This window comes from Electrophorus electricus, chromosome 14 (genome assembly GCF_041902795.1).
Source record: "Electrophorus electricus isolate QZ-2024a chromosome 14, ASM4190279v1, whole genome shotgun sequence".
Lineage (NCBI taxonomy): Eukaryota > Metazoa > Chordata > Actinopteri > Gymnotiformes > Gymnotidae > Electrophorus > Electrophorus electricus.
This window is the reverse complement of record NC_137510.1, coordinates 12,584,797-12,604,722: the sequence shown is the minus strand read 5'-3', so window position 1 is coordinate 12,604,722 and position 19,926 is coordinate 12,584,797. Positions and strand designations below refer to the sequence as shown.

General features: G+C 40.9%; 1 protein-coding gene across 1 annotated transcript; it reads left to right on the top strand.

Moving 5' to 3' along the window:
- Nucleotides 1–453: 453 nt before the first annotated feature.
- On the top strand, nt 454–19,001 carry rheb (Ras homolog, mTORC1 binding). The gene is made up of 8 exons (XM_035530902.2): nt 454–748; nt 3,991–4,062; nt 7,530–7,597; nt 8,832–8,914; nt 10,527–10,583; nt 10,828–10,875; nt 15,687–15,768; nt 18,172–19,001. The coding sequence occupies exons 1-8, from the start codon at nt 697–699 to the stop codon at nt 18,262–18,264; spliced, it is 555 nt and encodes a 184-aa protein (XP_035386795.1). The 5' UTR covers nt 454–696; the 3' UTR covers nt 18,265–19,001.
- Nucleotides 19,002–19,926: the final 925 nt, after the last annotated feature.

Genomic DNA, 19,926 nt, shown 5'->3' with positions numbered 1-19,926 from the left:
AAAAATGACACAAACAAACTGTAAGAGAAGTTCATCTAGCTTTCTTCTTCAATATCCTGATATTCTATTTTTTGCTACCTGGCTAACCTTCAGTTGCATGGTAAGTAAGGGTTAAAACGGATGAACTCAATGACTCCTTTATATAGTACGGGATTCTCTATTAATTTTAGAATACATGCTGTGGTTTGGATACTTTAATGTTCTATGTGTAATGTTTTACGTTACATATTAACGTAAGTTATATCCTATCTGATGTCTATAACAAAACAGAGTAAAGTTACTCGCTGTGTGTACACCGTAGGTTAGATTTGCAGTCTACTGCTGCCGTCAATGACAACTCAAAATATCCAATGAATTTCCGTTAATAAAAACGAAGAGAATCCGTCATCCAAACAGTGATGCAAGAGGAGAAGAAAGTCCCTCCTTTCAGTGTGTATGCAACCAACCCAGTACGGACAGTCCTGAATCATTCACACTGGGATTGCTTTGGCGAGTGACGCAGAGAGGATACAGATGCCCGTCTACTTTTCCGTTAAATTGTCAGGATTTCATACAATTTGGAAGAACCGTCGTATTTCTTTATTGTTATATTTTTACGATTTCAAATAGACATATAATAATAAATAAATGTAAAAGCGGCGTCTCCAAAAAGCCTCTTTATGTCGATATTGGTGTGGTACCGCTGCTAGGAAAAAGATGCCGCAGCCGAAATCTCGAAAAATTGCTGTCCTGGGATACAGATCCGTAGGTGAGTGGCGCCAGTAGTAACGTCGTCCTGGCCGATGGCGCTTAACGTTGCATCGTTTTGTTTCGCCAGATAATGGCTTCACTCAGAGTAGCTTGCTCGCTAATCTGGCTAATTGTCAGTATGTGTGTTACGATAACGTCGGCTTATGTGCAAAGCCTAATCATGTCTTCTGTAATGCTCGTCGATTCGGTTGTGAAAGAATCAGCTGAACGTCACTCGTGGTGTGGTCGAAGCGTGTAATGGTGTGTAAGACATGTAACGCACTTCGTCTCCGCAGATGACCGAGTGTAACCTAGGTTACCTAGCCAGTCAGCTAACATGCTAGCTTGCTGAGCTGTATGCTACCGCTGTAAATTAGTAGCCACAGTTACACTGATTATAACTTGTACTAACGTAATTAGGTGGTTAGCTAGCTAAATGTTCAAGCTGGCTACTTTTCTCGGTAGATGTATCTACTCGCAACAAAATGGGTTGTTGTTTTTTTAAAAAAAGGCTAGTATAGATGAGAGGGCCTCAACTGAAACAACTTTAGCTTTCGTGTGATGCGACGATTCCATGACCTTGCACGAAATAACATTAGCCTGTTTCTCATTTTTGTGTCTTGGCCATGCCTGTATGTAGGGTAATAGTGACTTGGGTACACGCCAGCATCTATTGCTAATTCCCAATCCTTAAAATACCGCACATGTGCCGTAACACTAGGGAACTAGGTTAACGTTACCTTCCGCATCACCTGGTAAAATAAGTTCATATCTAACATAAAGATTTCTTCCTTGGGTCTTGCAACGTGGCACCATATATCTAATTCGGTGAAACAAGATTTGCTGCGTGTTGTTTGCCTGAGCCCTAGAAAAGTGTGCTACAGGATGGGTAATTTTGCTAGCCAACGTTAAAGAAGACATCGCTGCAGGTGACGTTAGTCACAAGAGACCGGATCATAGTCTCTCCAGCTACCTCGCATAATAACACCTACATTTTCGCTGAGGGAATTCTTAGCTTATCAAAGCTATGTAGTAAGTGTCTGATTTAAATTAATATAGCTATGTGGTTGTCTAGAAATACTTAATTAGCCTACAGAAAGTCCTACAACCAACAAGCCAATCCATTGGGGTCCTGATGCTTTTGTAAGTCACAGTGCAACAGCGGTTTTGATGTAGATGAAGCTCTTTACGTTATACATTACATGCAAGCACACACAGAAGGACAACATGAATGCACAGATTGCTGGTAAGACATTGCATTAGGACACATGAGTTGAGCAAAGCCATCAGGTAGATGGATCTTTGCAACACAAAGCCATTGGTCTTGTGAATTTGCAGCAGTAGCACCAAGTCAGTTGCTCACTTGAGTGTCAGCCAGTGTAGGCCTGAATTATTCTCTTCTATATTTTACACTGAACACATTTAACCAGGCATGTGCAGTGCTTTCACTGGACAAGGCTTTAAACATCATTTCACTGTCTGTCCTACAGTAGGAATGTTTGCTGAATACATGTGAATTTTTCCTCTGCATCAGCAAGGCAGTCTTGTGTTATTAGATTGTCCATTGTTTTTGTAGCATAGGAATGAGGCCTAGATGGATTTTGATTGCAGAATGCATGGCGTATTTGAAATTTTTTTTTTTTTTTTTAGGCAGACCTTTCCTTTATCCAGTGTGCATAGGAAAGGCTACAGAAAGAGGCTGGAACAAGCCCGAATGTTTTAATCTTTAATCTTTTTTAAAGGTAACTTTAAAAAGATCAGATCAATTTGTCTTTGGTGGAGAAGAATTAAATGTATTGCTTATTTGTAAGCGTATCCCCTTTTGGCATTGTATTGCATTACTTGGGCTGCTGTGAATCAGATCAGGCGTTCTACTGAGCTGCTTCAGTTTGGTGGCGAGATGGTGCTGCATCATTGTGTACTTCCTTGTGTAATCTCCCTCCCACCCAGGGCCTTTTTGCTTGGGTTTGAGGCCATGTGCGCAGCAGACTGAACTGTGCTCCTCTCCCTCTTCCTACCAACTCTGTCGCAGTGCCTATTTATAGTTGAGCTCAGGAAGGATGCTTGAATTTCCATGCGTCTTCATTAAAGTCAAAAGCGTTCCATAGGGTTCCCAGATCTCTATCGTATGGTTTCAAATGAGTTGCTAAACTCAGATTTGACATCACCTTTTATTTTTCTTAAAATTTGATTAAAGATTTTTTCCATAAGTATTATTCTTTCATTCTGATTTTATCCATATTTGACTCAATGTGGAGACTCTCATCTCACCGAATGAGTGTGCTGAGAGCCTTCGCTTGTGTTAATACTCAGAATAAGTCAGATTAAGGAACAAAGTGAATTTAATTTGAACATCAATGCCTCTGTTCTATATATGGCTAAAATATCAATCACTACCATACAATGAAGCATGCTGTATAATTTGAATAAATTTGTACATCCATACTGCTGTGACTCGTATCCTAATGGTGTATTCCTAATTCCTAGACCTCAAATTACACTGGACACCTTCATCCATTCTCATTTTGAGGTCTGCAGTGCACTATGACTTTAAGAACCGCAGTCTCTGGCTGCTTATTGTGGCTGTCTAACCTGCTAATAGATTCCAGTATCATCTGTTTCCATACTGTGCAGAAATTAGCCTCAGTTCTCTGTGAGCTGTGTCGTCTTCTGTGAGCACCCCACGTTCCTATGGGCTTTTCCTTCTGAATGAGGCCTCACATTTTACAAATGCCGATATGAGCGAACGGTTGTTATAGCAACAGGCTGCAGGACATATCTGCCCACACACTCGGGCAGCTGAAATCAGTGTGCAGCATCTCGTGCTGCTGCCACTACAGCTCTATGCTCTCTTCTGCACAAGACAGCTCTCAGACAAAGGGAGGCATGAACACTACCCTGCTCTGCTCCTGTATGCACATACCAAATAGCCACTGCCACTTTATTTGACCCTCATCTAATAATGGAAAAGTGTAAACGTTGCATCTTCAGTGCAGTTTGCATGCTGTTAACACTATGCCTGGCCTGTATGTGAAATTATTGGGGGATGTAAGAAATGTGTTAGTTACATCACAATATGGTCTCTGGGCAATGCCTGACATTTACTAGAGTCTACATGCTACCCTTCAGATGGCAGTAGATTTCCTTTAGTCTGTGTGTGAATGTAGCATGCTGTAACTCGTGAATGGGCTGTTTTATTCTGAGCTTTGCTCATGAATGATTTTCACATTTTCTCTTTTTTTTTTTTTTTTTTCTTCACAGGAAAGTCTTCTTTGACAATACAGTTTGTGGAAGGCCAGTTTGTGGACTCATATGACCCAACCATAGAAAACAGTAAGTGCATCTGAATTCATCTGACAGAGACTAAATGGGAGGAAGGAGATAGAACCCTGGCTGTCATGAGGACTGTCTCACATATATTTATGTCCTACTTGAAATGTTGACTATGGTGAGACTGTACTCAGGTCCCAGATGGGCCTGAGGTGTTCTGCCACACGTTCCTATGGTGGAAGAGGTGTGAATTTGATGATGACACTCAGTGGCCTTGCTCTGCTCAGCCACAGTCGGCACACTCGTCCTTGAGAGCAGGGAGGAGAGAGAGACACGAGCTGCTGTCTGGAAGGTTCGCGAGCACCGTCTGCTGCTACTCTCTAATGCAGCGTCACCTTGAATTTAAGGAGCTCTATCCATTGTCTTTCACACTTCATGTTTTCTGTCACCCCAGACTGACTCCCACACAACAGAGAGTGAAGTCATGAGCCCAAGCTGCACATTAAAGTGATGATAGGTGCTATGCATTGAGACTATGCAGATAGAAGTGCCTCCACTTCCATAAACATACCCCCAGCTAGGAGTGAGTGGGTTTGCCTGGCTATTTATAGTCCCAGCTATTTTATTTATTTATTTAATTCCCTCAATGAAATCCTTCATAGACTCCTGGTATGGGCTTTAAGCCTGCAATAGCGACTTGGTTTACTGGTATTTCACACTCTTGTTCAGAGTAAGTTGTATGTGTGGCTTTGTGTCGCTGTGATTCAGATGGATTAGTGAGGCGCGGGTAAAAATAAAAAGCAGCCCACTGCTGAGGTTCTCTTGCCCCTGTAAATATGCCGCTGAGGTTCTCCTGCCCCTGTAAACACAGGATTGGTGCGGCTTCGCAGATGTGATGCACACCTGTGCTCCAGCCTCAGCTTCTCCTCAGGCTTTAGTGCAGGCCACCAAACTCTGAGCAGGGGAACAGGAATCCATCATTCCCAAGTGTCCAGGTTCCTTTTTGTGTGGGTTGGGAAGTCTTGTGCATGTGTGTACATATGCACACAAATTCATTGCCATTCGTGAATATATGTTGAGGAAAAGATGAATTGCTAGGTTAGGTTGAGCAATATAACAGTATTAATAATTACTACAAATTGTATTTATTTATTTATTTTTTAGTAACTGAGCCTCATGTTCAGTCAGTTGTCTTTGTCTTTGCCATGGCATTGTATCGTATAGTCCATACAATCTATAAAACAGGCAATCAATAAATCTTAAATATCCTTTTACACAGATTAGTTTTTCTATGCATGCTATACGTATTTCAGTATGCAATTATATTGCTGAAATTTTAGAAGCATCATTAGCCATTTTAGACGACAGCACTGTGGCTGAACTCCTGCCTCAATGTAATTTGATATAGCAGTGTGTGCTATGCGAAGTGCACAGGCTGATGTTGGGAGCCTGCGTGAAGCATGGCCACCCAGTGACATCAGCACGGTGACCCAGTCCTGCACAGCGAACTACCACTGCCTTACAGGCATGTGCCACGCACTCGGTCAGGTTTGCCAGACTCTCTAAGGAACCTGCTACTCTCCTGAAGTTGCCTCGGGACACCTGAAGGTCCTTGTTCTAATGTGCAGGATAAACTAAGGTTTCCACTAAGGGCTCCTGGTGGTTTGGGATGCTAAGCTTGTTGTTATCTATCCCCAGGGGAAACCAGCACTGCAGTCCAGTGCTGGGTCACTCAACTGTAGAGGCTGTTCAACTAGAGGATATTCAACTAGGTCAGACTACAGCGGCCCAGTAGAGTATTGGTTGTCCCCAGCTTGGTGTTTTCCATGCTCTAACAAAGCTGTATATGTTGCTTAACAAGTGATCAGGCCCTTGATTAGATGTAGCAGGTGTGATGCGGCAGTGCCGGCGTCCCATTGCACTGGAATTGAGAGCCACAGTGGTAGTACCTGAGTGTTATTCAGACAGTAAGGAGCAGCAGGAAATTTAATGGGAGCAAAGCAACTGTTGTACCTTTAGTCAGGGCTACTTATTTGGTCAGCATCTGCCAGCTGAAAGATGAACAGTCCAATCTACAGTAACCCAACTTGCGGAAACAAATGGCATCTAAGCGTTAACCTTTATTACCTTTATTCTTTGACAACTGTCAATATGACAAGGTGACATAAGTATGAATGTAAATTGACTTATTGTCCATGCTGTTTCATAAGACATTTAAGTGCACCATTGTGTGATTTTTTTTTTTTTTTTTTTTGTATTGGTTTTATGTGGCACATGTCCTTAAAATGCCTCCAGGAGACACTAGAGTTTGTTATGGAGATATTTAGTGTGAGTGCGTGCATGGATATTTAAGGACTGAGTTGATGTCCAGTGTGTGCCCAACACTTGATGCATCCCGATCTTCATGGAGCAGAAACACTGCCCTTACTCAGTCAGATCCCTGCACGGAGTCCTGTCTCCATGCCACTGCTTATGTCTCCCTGAACCCAGGCCTCCAGGTGGCCAGCGTTTGTTCTGACCACCAGACCAAAGAGCCAGCTGTGTGGCACAGCAGCCAGGACACCCCATGTTAAAACGGCTCAAAGCAGACTCTGTTCCCCTGTAACATAGCTCAACATGCTGGCCTTTGTCCATGCCCCTCTGAAGCAGGAAGGCATGTCCCTTCACCATGCTGTTGTTAGGTGCGATGCCAGGCCCGGCCTGGGAGCGGCAGGCAGAGTGACTCCATCAGCGTTGATGAATGACTTCCTGTTTCTTTGTAATTCACTTGCTAATTTGACTTTGGAGGAGCTGAGCAGGGGGAGAAGGAGAAGGAGGATAACAGGGTGGGGGTGGGGGTGGGGTTGGGGGATATGCTCTCAATGAGTCTGGAGGTTTGAGTAATGGTATTAAGTGTGCTGGCTGCATGCTGAGCTATTTTCTCCTGTGTTGTGCGGGCCAGGCTGCTGCTGGCGGCTGCTCCTCTCCTCGGGGATCTGCCATGTCCTCAAAATCTTGCGTGCGCCTGTGCCTTAGATTTCTCCGCCCTCAGAGAGATCAGTCTCACTGCTTCAGGCTGCAGAGAGCTGCTGCATCCTCCACACCAGACTCCTGCTCCAAAGAACTGCTTAAAACTGCCTTCAAGTGCCAGTCTCTTTTGGGGTCCATCTTGTGTTTAGTTCACACACTCGCTGTTTAGTCTAAATTGATTGCAAAATGACTTCTCAGGTTTAAACCTTCAATTTTAAAATTAACCATTGCTTTGTCAGTCCCTGCCTCCAGTTCTAGGTTACTGTGACATCCACAGTGATGACGTGTAAGTGGGTAGTTCAGTTCAGTTTCTGGGAGCTTAAAACAGGCACATGTTCAACATGCCAGTGTACTGATGCTGTTTGCTGCTATTCTGTTTTATTCTCTATTTGTACTCATCTTGTTTCTCACAAGCTGAGCTTTGGAGATAGCACTATCCACCCCTTTCACTGACATGCTTTTTTTTCTCTCTCTCTTCCCCCTCCCTCTTTTTCGCCCCTCATGTCCCTTTCTCTCTGCAGCATTTACTAAAATGATCACAGTCAATGGCCAAGAGTACCATCTGCAGCTGGTCGACACAGCAGGGCAGGTGAGAGTGCACTGACCCAGAATTGTACTCAAAACAAACGCACACACACACACAGAGTAACTGCTGTACATTGTGTCCTAGACACTCCATTAATGTTCTGTTGCCCACCAATTGACATGGGTTCAAATTCATTCAAATCAGGGGCGGTTTAGCTGGAAGTAGAAGTCCCATGGCTGAGTGATCAAAGCCAGCCTGTTGCAGTGACAGCAGTGCATTGGCTACTTCCCATGAGCATAATAGAGTTGATCAACCCTGACACTTAGCTGTCAACTTTCATTCATTAAACCTACATATTTAACCGTCTTAACTGACCTAACCCAAGCAAGAGGGGCCAAGTGCAGTCTCTTCTGATGGCTTTCTTGTGATCAGAAGTGTAGTCATATCTGTATTTATAATAAATGTATAATGCATGTATCTATATTTATAATACATGTATAACTTTTTTCGTTTTCTAAATCTCATTATTCCAGTTTGTGCAGTTTACTTTGCCAGCTAGATATATGGGGATGGGGGGGTGAAATAATTGTCAAAGATTACAATATCCAGTTACTGTAGCCTGTACGAATAGACAAGCATCAGAAGCATTAACACATTTGTGTGTCTTTTGTTTTTAAAATGTCAGAATGCGTAGTCAGTGTGGCAGTGTAAAAGGAGACGGAGCGTTCCTGATTGGAGTCATACCAGCCAGTGGGGGACAGGCAGGGTGTTCCTGATGTGACCATTCTTGTTTTACAGGAATGCCAATCACTGTCATTCAGCCCTGGTGATTGTCCACCCACCCCGGTTAGCGTAGATGCACTTAATTTCAGAATGTTTATCTATCACTAGAAAAAAACAGTAAAAAAAAAAAAAACAGTTCCTAAAGTGGGTTTCCAGAGGCTTCAAGTGGAGGTTATGCAGCTACATCTCTAGACTATCATATGTTCCAAATGGCACTTTTACGTAGGCACCTCCTAGCCCCAGTTTTTTCTTAACAGTAGTCAACAGGTGTTTTTAGTAAATGTTTATATAGTAATTGTTTGCAAATGTATCTCATTTTAATTAGTATATTATTTAATATAAGTAATTGCTACATAAATTCTGAATCAAAAACAGCTATCCAACATTGGGTAGCTTGGCTTTGAATAATCATAACAACTGCACCCGTTATGTTAAAGGTGAATCCTTTGTCTTGTGATTTGTCATTTTGCTTTTAGTGTGACTGTGATCCACTCAATATTTTTATGCCCCTCAGGATGAATACTCCATTTTCCCTCAGACCTATTCCATAGACATCAATGGTTACATTTTGGTGTATTCAGTTACGTCAAATAAAAGGTAGGTTGACAAATTATTCTTTTCTGCCTTCAGTTGTGAGATTTTCAACCTTGGTGGTATACTCAGAGGAAACCATATTCATCTGTTATGAAGGCTATTTAATGAGGACTTTTTTGGGATAGTCACTGAAATGAATTTTGGTATATTTATACATAAAACATTCTGTGGTTTTCATCAGTCCAAAATGAATATCAAATTCATAAAATCTCCACATGGTAGTGTTCAGCTCGTGATAATCCCCTTTCCTGTCTGGAAGAGTTGCTTAATGCCAAGGTCATTCTGCTGAGGAGAAATCAAGTCTTGCTTGGATGCTTCTGTCAGTAAATGGCCTAATGTTTTCCTACCTCCATTGTCTTGTGTAATTCAGCATTATCCTATTGTGCAACTGCAGTAAGATATTGCTTTAGTTGAAGGCTACTCTCTCTTCTCCTTCGGCTCATTTCATTCATTTTCTTTTTTAAGTGGCCTCCATGATCACCACAAATTGGAGAATCAAACCCTTTCAAGACTGATTTCATGAGCTCATTTAGTGAAGCCCTAGTGACTGCATGGACCCAGGTTCCTGAGACATGCTCCTTTGGGCTCTGAAGCAGGCTTGGGGTTAATACTCCTCCTGCTGGACTTGGTCAGTGGTAGATCTGAACCCCCGCCATTGCTACTTTCCGAACTGAACTGTCACGTCCTGAACTGGTCCACTGGGCTTTCTGGGAAAGTCATAATTTTCCCAAGAGAAAATTCTTATGGAAAATAACCCATCAGAGGCTAACCCATCATTTAACCTGAACTGCAGCTGAATTAAAGATTCCAGCTGAATTGTTCCTAGTCAGTGATTGTTCATACAACAAGTTGGCAGTTGTGGCTATGAGGATGATTCAGGTAAAGGACAAATAAACAGGCCAGAATCCCTAAAAATGGCTAGATTACCCCAACTGTTAGATTTTTTTTTTTCTTTTAACATTCTGAGCCACTTTCACAGTTTATTATTAATGTAGGCTATCTTTAGTACCAAGGTGACAACGGCTCAAGAATGTCATGTTGATGAATTTCTTTTAATTAGCCTTTCATGAATTCTGTCTGTTAAGGTTAACCAGTTGTTTTGTATATCTGTGCGTAGTACCAGTATTTCATGTACACTTGAAGATTTGGCTTTGCAGTATGTGGAACTAGAAAAACTCTTGCTCGTGCTAGCAGTTTGAGTATCATACATATGCTGTACATTAGAGACTTCCAGCTGCCCCCCACAAGGCTATAGCTTACATTATTGCAGTAACCCTCATGAAAGTGTGTGTGTGTGTGTGTGTGTGTGTGTGTGTGTCTGTGTGTGTGTGTGTGTCTGTGTGTCTGTGTGTCTGTGTGTGTGTCTGTCTTCAGGTATATGTGCAGGAAGGGAATTATATGCTCTTGAGATACTGAGGTAGCGGGTATTGCACCAAGTATCTAGTTTGCTAGCTACTGTCTGTTTGTTTGTTTGTTGTCATAAATGGACAAAAGGTTTGAACTTAAAGGGGTTTTTCTATGCAACCTGCAATTGATGACCTTATAATCATGACTGGAGTTAAGATCTGCCTGGTGGCTCTCACTATTTTTTTTTTTCTCTGTCTCTCCATTACAGTTTTGAAGTAGTAAAAGTTATTCATGAAAAATTGTTGGATATGGTGGGTAAAGTACAGTAAGTTTCACTTTTTGTGCAATATCTGACTGGTTACAATCTGTTTACTATCAGTTTTACTTAACATGTGTAAATATTACTGTGGCAGCTGGCAATTGTTGTTCCACTTTTCCATGAGAGAAAAAAGAGTTTGAACTCCCATGTAGCATGTTTGCATGTAGGATGCAACATTCAAAATATGAACACCGGTATAATGATTATATATTGAGTCATGTTGTGAGATGTCTCTTCTGTCTTTGTGCAGAGTACCCATAATGTTGGTGGGAAATAAAAAAGATCTACACATGGAGCGGTAAGTTGTTTGAGCATATTTTACACACGTTCGTGCTCCAGCAGGTCACATGACCTCATATAGCAAAATAAAATGTATTGTGTTCCTAAATGGTATGTTTGACATCTGTGAGTTCTTCCTAAAATTGTACAATAGTAGCGTTTAACTCCTCTCTCAGCAGTAATGAATCCTATTAGGGTGAAACGATAACTTGATTTGTGTGTGACTCATCTCTGTATTGGTCCAAGGAATGCTGTTAAGAGCTTATTAAACTGGACAAATGGGTAAGGCTTAATGAGCATTTAAAGGCTGAGGAATACTAGCATGAGCTTTCAATACCTTTACATCAGGAATAGTTATGACTTCATTTGAATCCTTGTTGGAGAAAAGAGACATTTCCTTTTGCACTTGAATTCATTACAGCTAAAACTAAAGAAAAATATGATAGTTGTGTGCACAGCTACCAGAGTAGGCCTATGGCTAAGACACGACAGCACAAATAAATGAATAAGCCCACAAACTATATCATGCTCTCACACTGTGCTTTACTGAGACATAAAGATAACATTTCGATTCCATATGGGATCTTCATGTCTCAATTGTGCTCACTCCTGTATATCACCTTTTTCAACGACTTGTTCCATTGGCCACAATTAGTAACATCATCCACAGCACAGGAAAGGTCGTTCTTACCTATGAAAAATAATTAAAACCAGAATTGAACCAATCATTTTATCACAAAAAACTCATCACACTCTTGACTTAACAGTATGTAATTTATAAATCTAAAATAATTATTTGCATTAGTTTCTTGTCCGTGTTCCTTCTATTAGTTTTTCTTTGAATTGTATTTCACCTTGTCAGTGAGAACAGGGTTCTTACGATCATAACTTCCTGTTACTAGTTTTATACACACTCCCCAAAATGCACCTCTTGATATATTTTTAATTTGGCATGGTATGGCTTTAGATTTACTCAGATTTCAATAGTTCATGAAGTGAACATTCGACATTCTTATAGACTTTTAAAAAATAGACTTTTTAGACATTTGAAGACATAATTAAAAAAAAATTTATTTTAAACCTTCATACAGGAATTAATTACTATGTGGGGCTAGTTTCTCTCCTAACTCATTGAAGAAACTATTTCCATCAATCAGTTTTTTTGGGGGGGGTGTTAAACCTGTAAAGACTTTGACGATAAGCAATGTTACATTGTTTATTTATGCTTGTAATTATATTTCACAGTTAAGAATGACCTGACTTGAGCCATGAATGACACCAATTGTGGCCAATGAAACGGGTGGTTGGCAGGTTATATACAGGAGTGAGCACAACATAGGCGACTTGAAGATCCTGTGTCTCAGTAAAGCGCAGTGTGTGATCATGATGTAGAATGCGGGCTAATTAGTCTATTTGTGTCGAACCTAAAACTATCCATCTGCGTATGAAATTCCAAGAACACTCTGAGCTCTTGCGCACCAGCACCACTGTTCCCTCTCACATCTGTCAAGGCTCATCTGCCTCCATTCTGGGGCTGCAGTGTCCGAATAGCTCATAAATTTCCTCCATCAGTCTCCCAGCATGTGAGGTACAGGATGGACAGACAGACAGAGGTACACAGAGGAGAGGAGGGAGGGGTTGTCTGATTTCACGTGATCCATCAATTGCTTAAATGGGTCAGTCTGAGTCCAAGCACCAGCTCCCAGAACCAACTGGGAACAGTGTCATCTGAGAATATCTGATATCTTTTCATGGCGTTTTGGTTTTTCCTCTCCTTCTGTGGCAAGATGGTGTTTCAAGATAGGTTGTGGCAAGATTGCAGAGAATTCTTAAGAAGAAAAAAACTTTGCTTAGTATGTCACCTAATCCAGATTAAAGGGTTCAAATATTGTGTTTTATGAGGCCAATGGAGAGGTACTGCTGAACATTCCAAAAACATGTACTACAATAAAGGGATAAACAGGAAATGGATTAGATGGGGTTTGGATTCTGAATACTGTTCCACAGGATATGAGGTCATGCCTGAAAATACCCCTCATTATTGCAGATGGGCTGTCCTGGTTCTGTGCTTGATCTGAATCCTGCACACCTGTTTTTTTCAGTACTGAAAAACAAAAGCCTCATTTCAGTTAAAAATGTCACTCACATTGATTTAAATTATTTATTATTTGTTATTCCAACTTGGCCGATCTTGGCCTTATTTCTGATCTTGGCCTTATTTCTATTCCAGTCCTCAACTAAATTTGGGAGCATTAAAATGTGGAATAAGTGTGATTTTTGTGTGTGTACTGAAATGGGTGGAGGGATGGGCTTTTTTCCTGCAGTGCGTTGATGTGTAGCTGTTTTATTCAGGAGAAGAGTTGCTGAGGTCAGTGTAGTCTGCACATTCAGCTCAGCCTGTCAGAATACCAGTGGTTACATGTCATCCACTATCTAGTCCCATAACACTGGACAGCTAATGAAAATGGGCTTTTCCCTCAATGAAAGCATAATTCCACTGTTTGATTGCTGGTTGGCCCAAAATTTAATTTGAAGCTGTGTTCAACCAAATGGTCAGAATCCTGAACAACTAACTAAAATTAAGCTCTTACTAAGCAGCAAAGAAGCAGGGGTTACTGGATGAGTCCACTGAAGTGCTTCTGTATGATATCTGGAGCTCTGATAAGTTCTCAGGGCAGTGAAATGAATTTCAATTTAAAAACAGGATTTCAAAATGTCAATTTCCTATGCTTTCACAGGGATTATAAATATACCTACAAAAATGTAATTACTTTAATATGTCAGTTTTGGGTGTGATTTAGAAAGCACAAGGCTTAGAGAGCTCAAATCCAGAGCTTTTGAAGAAACTTTTTGGCCTCTCCGCACTCTCCGCTCAGCTGCTCATCTTTCACAAAGCCTGCTTTTGAGCTCTGAGCAGCCACTTCTTAATGTATAAAACTCATTTAGCATCTTGCAATTCTTGCTTTCTACTGATGATCTTGAGGTGTGTTCATACTTGTAGTTCGGTTTCCTTGGTCCAGACCAAACAAGAAAATGATGCATTGTTACAATTTAATCCTGGTTTGCATAGCATTCTCACACTCAAATTTACAATCAAACCAAAATAAATAAATTGTCTTTTTTTTTTTTTTTTTTTTAAGTGATGTATGATGCACTTATGATACAGTCTATGGGCTTAATCCACTTATCGGACACTTATGTTGTGTGTACCTGGTGACATTTTTACCATCTGGAAACACAGCAAGAGATGGTAAAAGGGAGAAAGGAGTCAAAACAGAGCCTGCTCAGGCAGTCTCAGTCCGCTTAGTTGGTGCGTACCAGAGTTCAAAAGGAAGCGATCACACTTAACGAACTGCATCAGAGCAATCGCACCAGGGTTCGTTTTAATAGAACCAAAACTACCAAGTCTGAATACACCCTAAAACTACCATATCATGTTTATATTTGTAGTTCCCTTGGTCTGGACCAAAGCACAAAATGATACATTGTAAACAATTGGATATGTCGCATCCTTTTTGACTGGCTTTTATAACAAATTTTATGACAATAACCACGATAATGCCAAAACTCTGCAAGAGATGACAAAATGCATTAAGGAGGTGAAAGTGCACGAGTGCATGTTGGAAAAAAAAAAATTCACAAACCCGACTACGTATTCAAGTATAGTACAGATACACTCATTGAACCAAATGTTAATGAAGCATTTTACACTTTCGTTGGTCCATGTCTGGCCTCAGCTCTTTGTTTGTTTGCACTCACAGTGTTTAGGATTGCATCTCAGGACATCATGGTATCTACGGCCATGACTTTGGTTTGTATTGAGTTCATAGTTGAACTCCTATGCAGTTCGTTTGAAACTCTTTTGTTCGGAAGACAGCGTTCACACTTGCTCTAATGAACTATCAGAGCAATCGTACCAGGGTTCACCAAAGCTGCCAAATGTAAACATTCCCTTAATGTTCCTGGTGCTGAGTGCGTGGCACACCTGCTCTGTCTGTAGATCAACTACACTGGAGCATATGCTCCTGTCTGTGCGTGCTTTTAGCATGTGTACGATATCTGCTGCCTTCCTGGATCAATAGCTACATTAGATTTTGTCGATAGGCCATGTAGAGCAGGACACATACAATGGCACTTTATGCTTTATCTGCCATCCAATCCCTAACCCTGCCTCCTCCCCCACCAGGCGAGAACACTGAGACATATGCCCCCCCACCCGGCTGCCCCCGATCCATCTTGGCTGTGTCCAGAATATCAATGCACCAATGTATCATTAATAATTTCATAGTATATGCACTCCATAACAGGTGGATCAGGTTAAAAATAGTACATAATTCTTTAAGCTTGTATTGAATGAATTGTATTTAGTGGATGAAGTAAAATGTATAACTTGAGATTTTTACAATAAAAATAAAGACTCCTTTATGTCTGGTGTGCTGTTCTGTGTCATACAGTATCGTATTGTACTTCAAAACTGGCCTTCTGAACTATAGACTTGCACAGTAAAGACAAATGGGAAAAGTTGTGAGCTGTTTCACAGAGCTTGGTACTTAAGTCTGAAACATTATGTATAAAAAATTACAGTATTATTTATAATCATGCTAAGTGTACTGATGAATAAAGTGGCTTTTGATATAAAGTCTATTTTACAAGCGCAAGTAGTACAGAAGGGCTCATTCTCTATGAAATGGTATAAAGGCTGCATGTGGATATATAGTCATTTTGGATTATCTCTAATTCAGCATTGCAGGTGGTAGTGTGATTATATGACTCAGCCAACTGCATATACAATTTCTTGTCTGAGCCTAAATCCATTCCTGCCTCTCTCAGTGTTATCAGTTGTGAAGAAGGCAAAGCACTGGCAGAATCATGGAATGCAGCTTTCATGGAGTCTTCTGCGAAAGAGAACCAGGTAACGAGCTGTCTGTGTCGCCATTTATCTCTCTTCCATTCATGCGGATGTGGTGCACACCCACTTCCTCGCCTGCACGCACTGTGCTTCTAATCTAGTGTTTTTCTCTGGGTACTTTGCCCTGAAGAAGTCACCTTTTGAAAGAACTCACTTTGTCAGCCTTCAAGGTTCACCCAGTTTAATAAGTATTTCCTAGTCCTGAGAGTGTGTTCTGCCATCAGTGCACTTGCAACAGTAGTGAGTTATGAAGATTTATGGGGTATGTCATACTGGGTCAAGTTTTCAGGCTTGGAGTTTGCTGCTGCTTTGCTTGCTCATTACTGAGCAAACAGCCTCGGGAACTTGGAGCTCAGGAGTGAGAGGCCAGTGATGTACTGTCTGTGGTTCTCTCTTCATGGATCTAGTTCTCCCCCAGTGCGCTTATTCCAATCCTCAGTGTGTTTGGAGTGCTTGACTAAATTTTGCATAATCTGTTCACTGTGCATAGTTTCACTTTGGACTTTAATATAATAGTGATGTGTGGGTATGTGTGTGTGGTATGGAATATAGTGATTATATGTGGGGGGGGTGTTATGGAACATGGTGATGTGTGGTTGGGATGGAACACAGTGATGTGTGGTTGGAATGGCTCCCATTGCTTGTTGCTTTGAGACCTATCAGATAATGAAATCCTCAAGGTTGCTGATTTCCACATGAGGCACAGATGACTGTCTTACCACTGGGTAAGCCTGAACTCTCAGGCATGACCAGAAGTACACTGGGAAACCTCTTACCAAACATGCATGAATCCCTGTTTGAACTTCTACCTCATTTTCCCATCACTATCCCTATGTGTGATCACCCTTTACTAGAAATGATGTGTTAGCTCATGCTTCATGAAAAGGGGCTGATGGGTTATTGGTTATTCCATGCAATATTTTATTGACCGAAGTCAGAGGCTAGGTTTCGCAGAGAACATATATGGCCTTTAGTGTGTAGACCCACCTCATCTTTGGTTAGCCCAAAGCTGCAAGAGATGGATGAAAATAAAATTCACTTACCTTGGTACTGATTTCAGTGAATATTCCTTTATACCTGTATACATGAATCTAGGAGCAGTATGAACATTTGGAGCATGTACTGAGCAATGGGGTTGAAGGGCAGGGGTTGGTTGCAAAGCAGTTGCTATGGTAACGAGGTCATGCATTAATATGCTGAGATATACTAGTAGGAAAGAGAAAGTGGGAGAGAGGAAGTATAATGGATGTATACTATGCACAACTAGGATCAGAATCGGCACTGTCTGAGTCTGGGGTTACTGTTTATTACCATTTTAATCTTGTATGAGACTTGTGTTTAATGCATTTAAATAACAAGCTTGCTGAAGATTCTCTTCAGCTCATTCCAACACCCAGAAATATCAATAACATAAAGCGTTTTTAGAAATCTTATAATTTTACATTGTGAGATTGCGTTCAGAGAATTACATCCTTTGTTTGTTTTCATCTCAACAACAGTGTGCCCTGTAGGAATACATTACTCAGACTGTTGCTGAGCCCCGCCTGTGTTACTGCTCTGTAGACCTGACAAAACCGGAGAGGGATGGGCCTCTGAATCCCTCTCCACTCACATGTGAGCACCTTTTCTGGGTCCCGACATACCCCTGGATGCACCAAACCCAGCGTGAAAGTGTGTGCAAGAGAATGAGTGGACAAGGTGCTAATTGAATATCACGGCTCCGGTGTTCCTCACACTGTTCCTTTCCTCTGCTGGAGCAGGCGAGCGTGCCGGAGCATTCGCGGATGCTCTGTGCCAAGCCAGGCAGCCTGGCTGTGACTCACAGGCACGCTGAGGGCTCTGTTCCTGCCCTGAGAGATGGAGAGAGACAGTCCAGTTTATTTTAGGCTTGTTTGATAAAGCCATGATTTTCTGGTAATTAATTCCCATTGTGAGATTTTATGCCCACTCATGAATCTCCTCTTGTAATCATCAGTGGTAGTGATTATTGTTTTTGTTGAGAGTGGTCCAATGGACATGTTCAGCTTCGAAGTGCTGATTCATAATGGGTCCTGTTTTGTGTTTATTCAGAACAGTTAGGTGGGTCACAGTAAAGGGATGTTATTGTGCACAACCCTTGCTGGTTTTTATGGTTGACTTGGAGAGGCATGTCACTGTGAACTGCATTGACTTCACTTGGGTTAGTAAAGCACTCAAATGTCTAACCACTCTATCACTCTGTTGCACAGCCGCTCAGCTAATCAGTTATTACCAAAGACATGCTGCCATTGTTACATTTCTTACTTTTCTTCAACTCAATTTTGCACTTTATTTTTATATTTATGGCCACTTTTTGTTTAAAAGGTTGAAATGTGTAGCAGGTTGTACACAGCCAAGAGTAATTGGTATCTCCCCCTCTGGTGGCAGACTGCAGTGGAGGTGTTCAAGAGGATCATTTTAGAGGCCGAGAAGATGGACGGCGGAGCCCCCCAAGGGCGGACCTCCTGCTCAATGATGTAGAGCCCCCTCCCTGACTGCTCCCAGCCTCTCCCAACCTCCGGGGGCTATATACTGACCTTTCTGGCGAACAGTTGTCAAACAATCCAGTGGTTAGGGTAACACTTGAATTTTTGGCTTAGGTTAGGATGAGGGTTTAGTGGTTAGATTAAGGCTTCGGGTTGGGGTTAAGGGTTAGGGTTAAGCACAGCTAATGGTAAATGTTCACCAGAAAAGTCTGTTTCAAGTCCACCCTCCCACGGCCTCCCTGCCCCTTACCACTACACTGGACACTGGGAAATCCCTCTACTTGAAGTGGCTAACTGCCTGTTTTCCTCCATAGAGTTGTTGACTTTCTTTTTAACCTTCTTTTTTATACTTAATTTCCTTTTAATTTTTTTTCTATTGTTTTTCCCTCATTTTTTAAAATATTATTTTGGAAGATACAGAAAAGCCCTTAGTAACACTAGAAGTAAATACCATCACATCTCTCTTTCTCTCTCTTTCCCTCTCTGTCTGTCTTTCTCTCATTAACACCAACCAAACCTGTTAAAACTCTTGAGCCTTATTTTCCTGCCTTTCACCTCCCCTCATCTCTTTTCTACCTGCCTCTTCCCTCCTGAACCCTTATCAATTTGTATATTGTATTTCTTAAACAGTAATTATGGCCAATAAAGTTTTCAGCATTCATCCTCTCAGTAATGAATGATGTTTAACTTTTTTGATTGTAATCATTAAACACAGCATTTTGTTTCACTATACCTGGAGTACTCTTTGATGTTCTTTTGAAAACAATTTTACACCATCGTGCTATATACAGAATATGTAGCATGTATATTCACTTTAATTAAATTTTATTTTCCTTTCATTTAGACAAAAAAAAACATGGGGAATAAGTTAGTGAGGTGCATCAAACCATAACATGTTTGTTTATATGGTTTGCTAAAATGGCTGCATGACAACAACCATTAAACAGATGCAGGAATTGTCTGAATAAATATATAGCTTCACATTGTGCTAGGGCTGTAAAACCTCCCATTCCTCTTCACTGTTTGGAAGTGTTACATTTTGTTATAAGAGTAGTGAAACACAAATACTCTTCAAAAATGTCCTCCTTTTGTGATTGAGTGAATAAATCTTTAGTATACAATTTGGTTTCTTTAAAAACCCCCAGAAACCTGAGGTTTAGTTTTGGCCAGTCTGTTTTACTAATTTAATCAATGAGGGAAACATCAGGATTACGAGAAAAGCATATAGTAAGAAAAGGATTTCCCTTGCAGTAGAAGACCTCTGGAAATCAATATAGCACCTTTGCTTTCAACACTTGTAATCCAATACCAAAATGCAGTGTATATCAGGTTATTTGCTGTTTTGTTCTTTAACCAGAGCATTCAATGAAATGTACACAGATACAATGTTCAGTCTTATTTGGGATGAAATTTGCTTGGAGGTATGCTTATAAAAATTATATACTGAGTGCCAGAACATCTTATTTAAATACATATTATATACTTAATCATATCAATCATATCTCATTTTTGATGTTGTATAAATTTCACTTCATTTCATTAATGTTTCAAAACCAACCTTAGTCCTATAGAGGTTTTTATAGGTTTTATAGGTTTTTAGAGGTTTCTATATTTATTCTGAGACACTGGGTAATATCTCATTGTGTTCCTCTAGCTA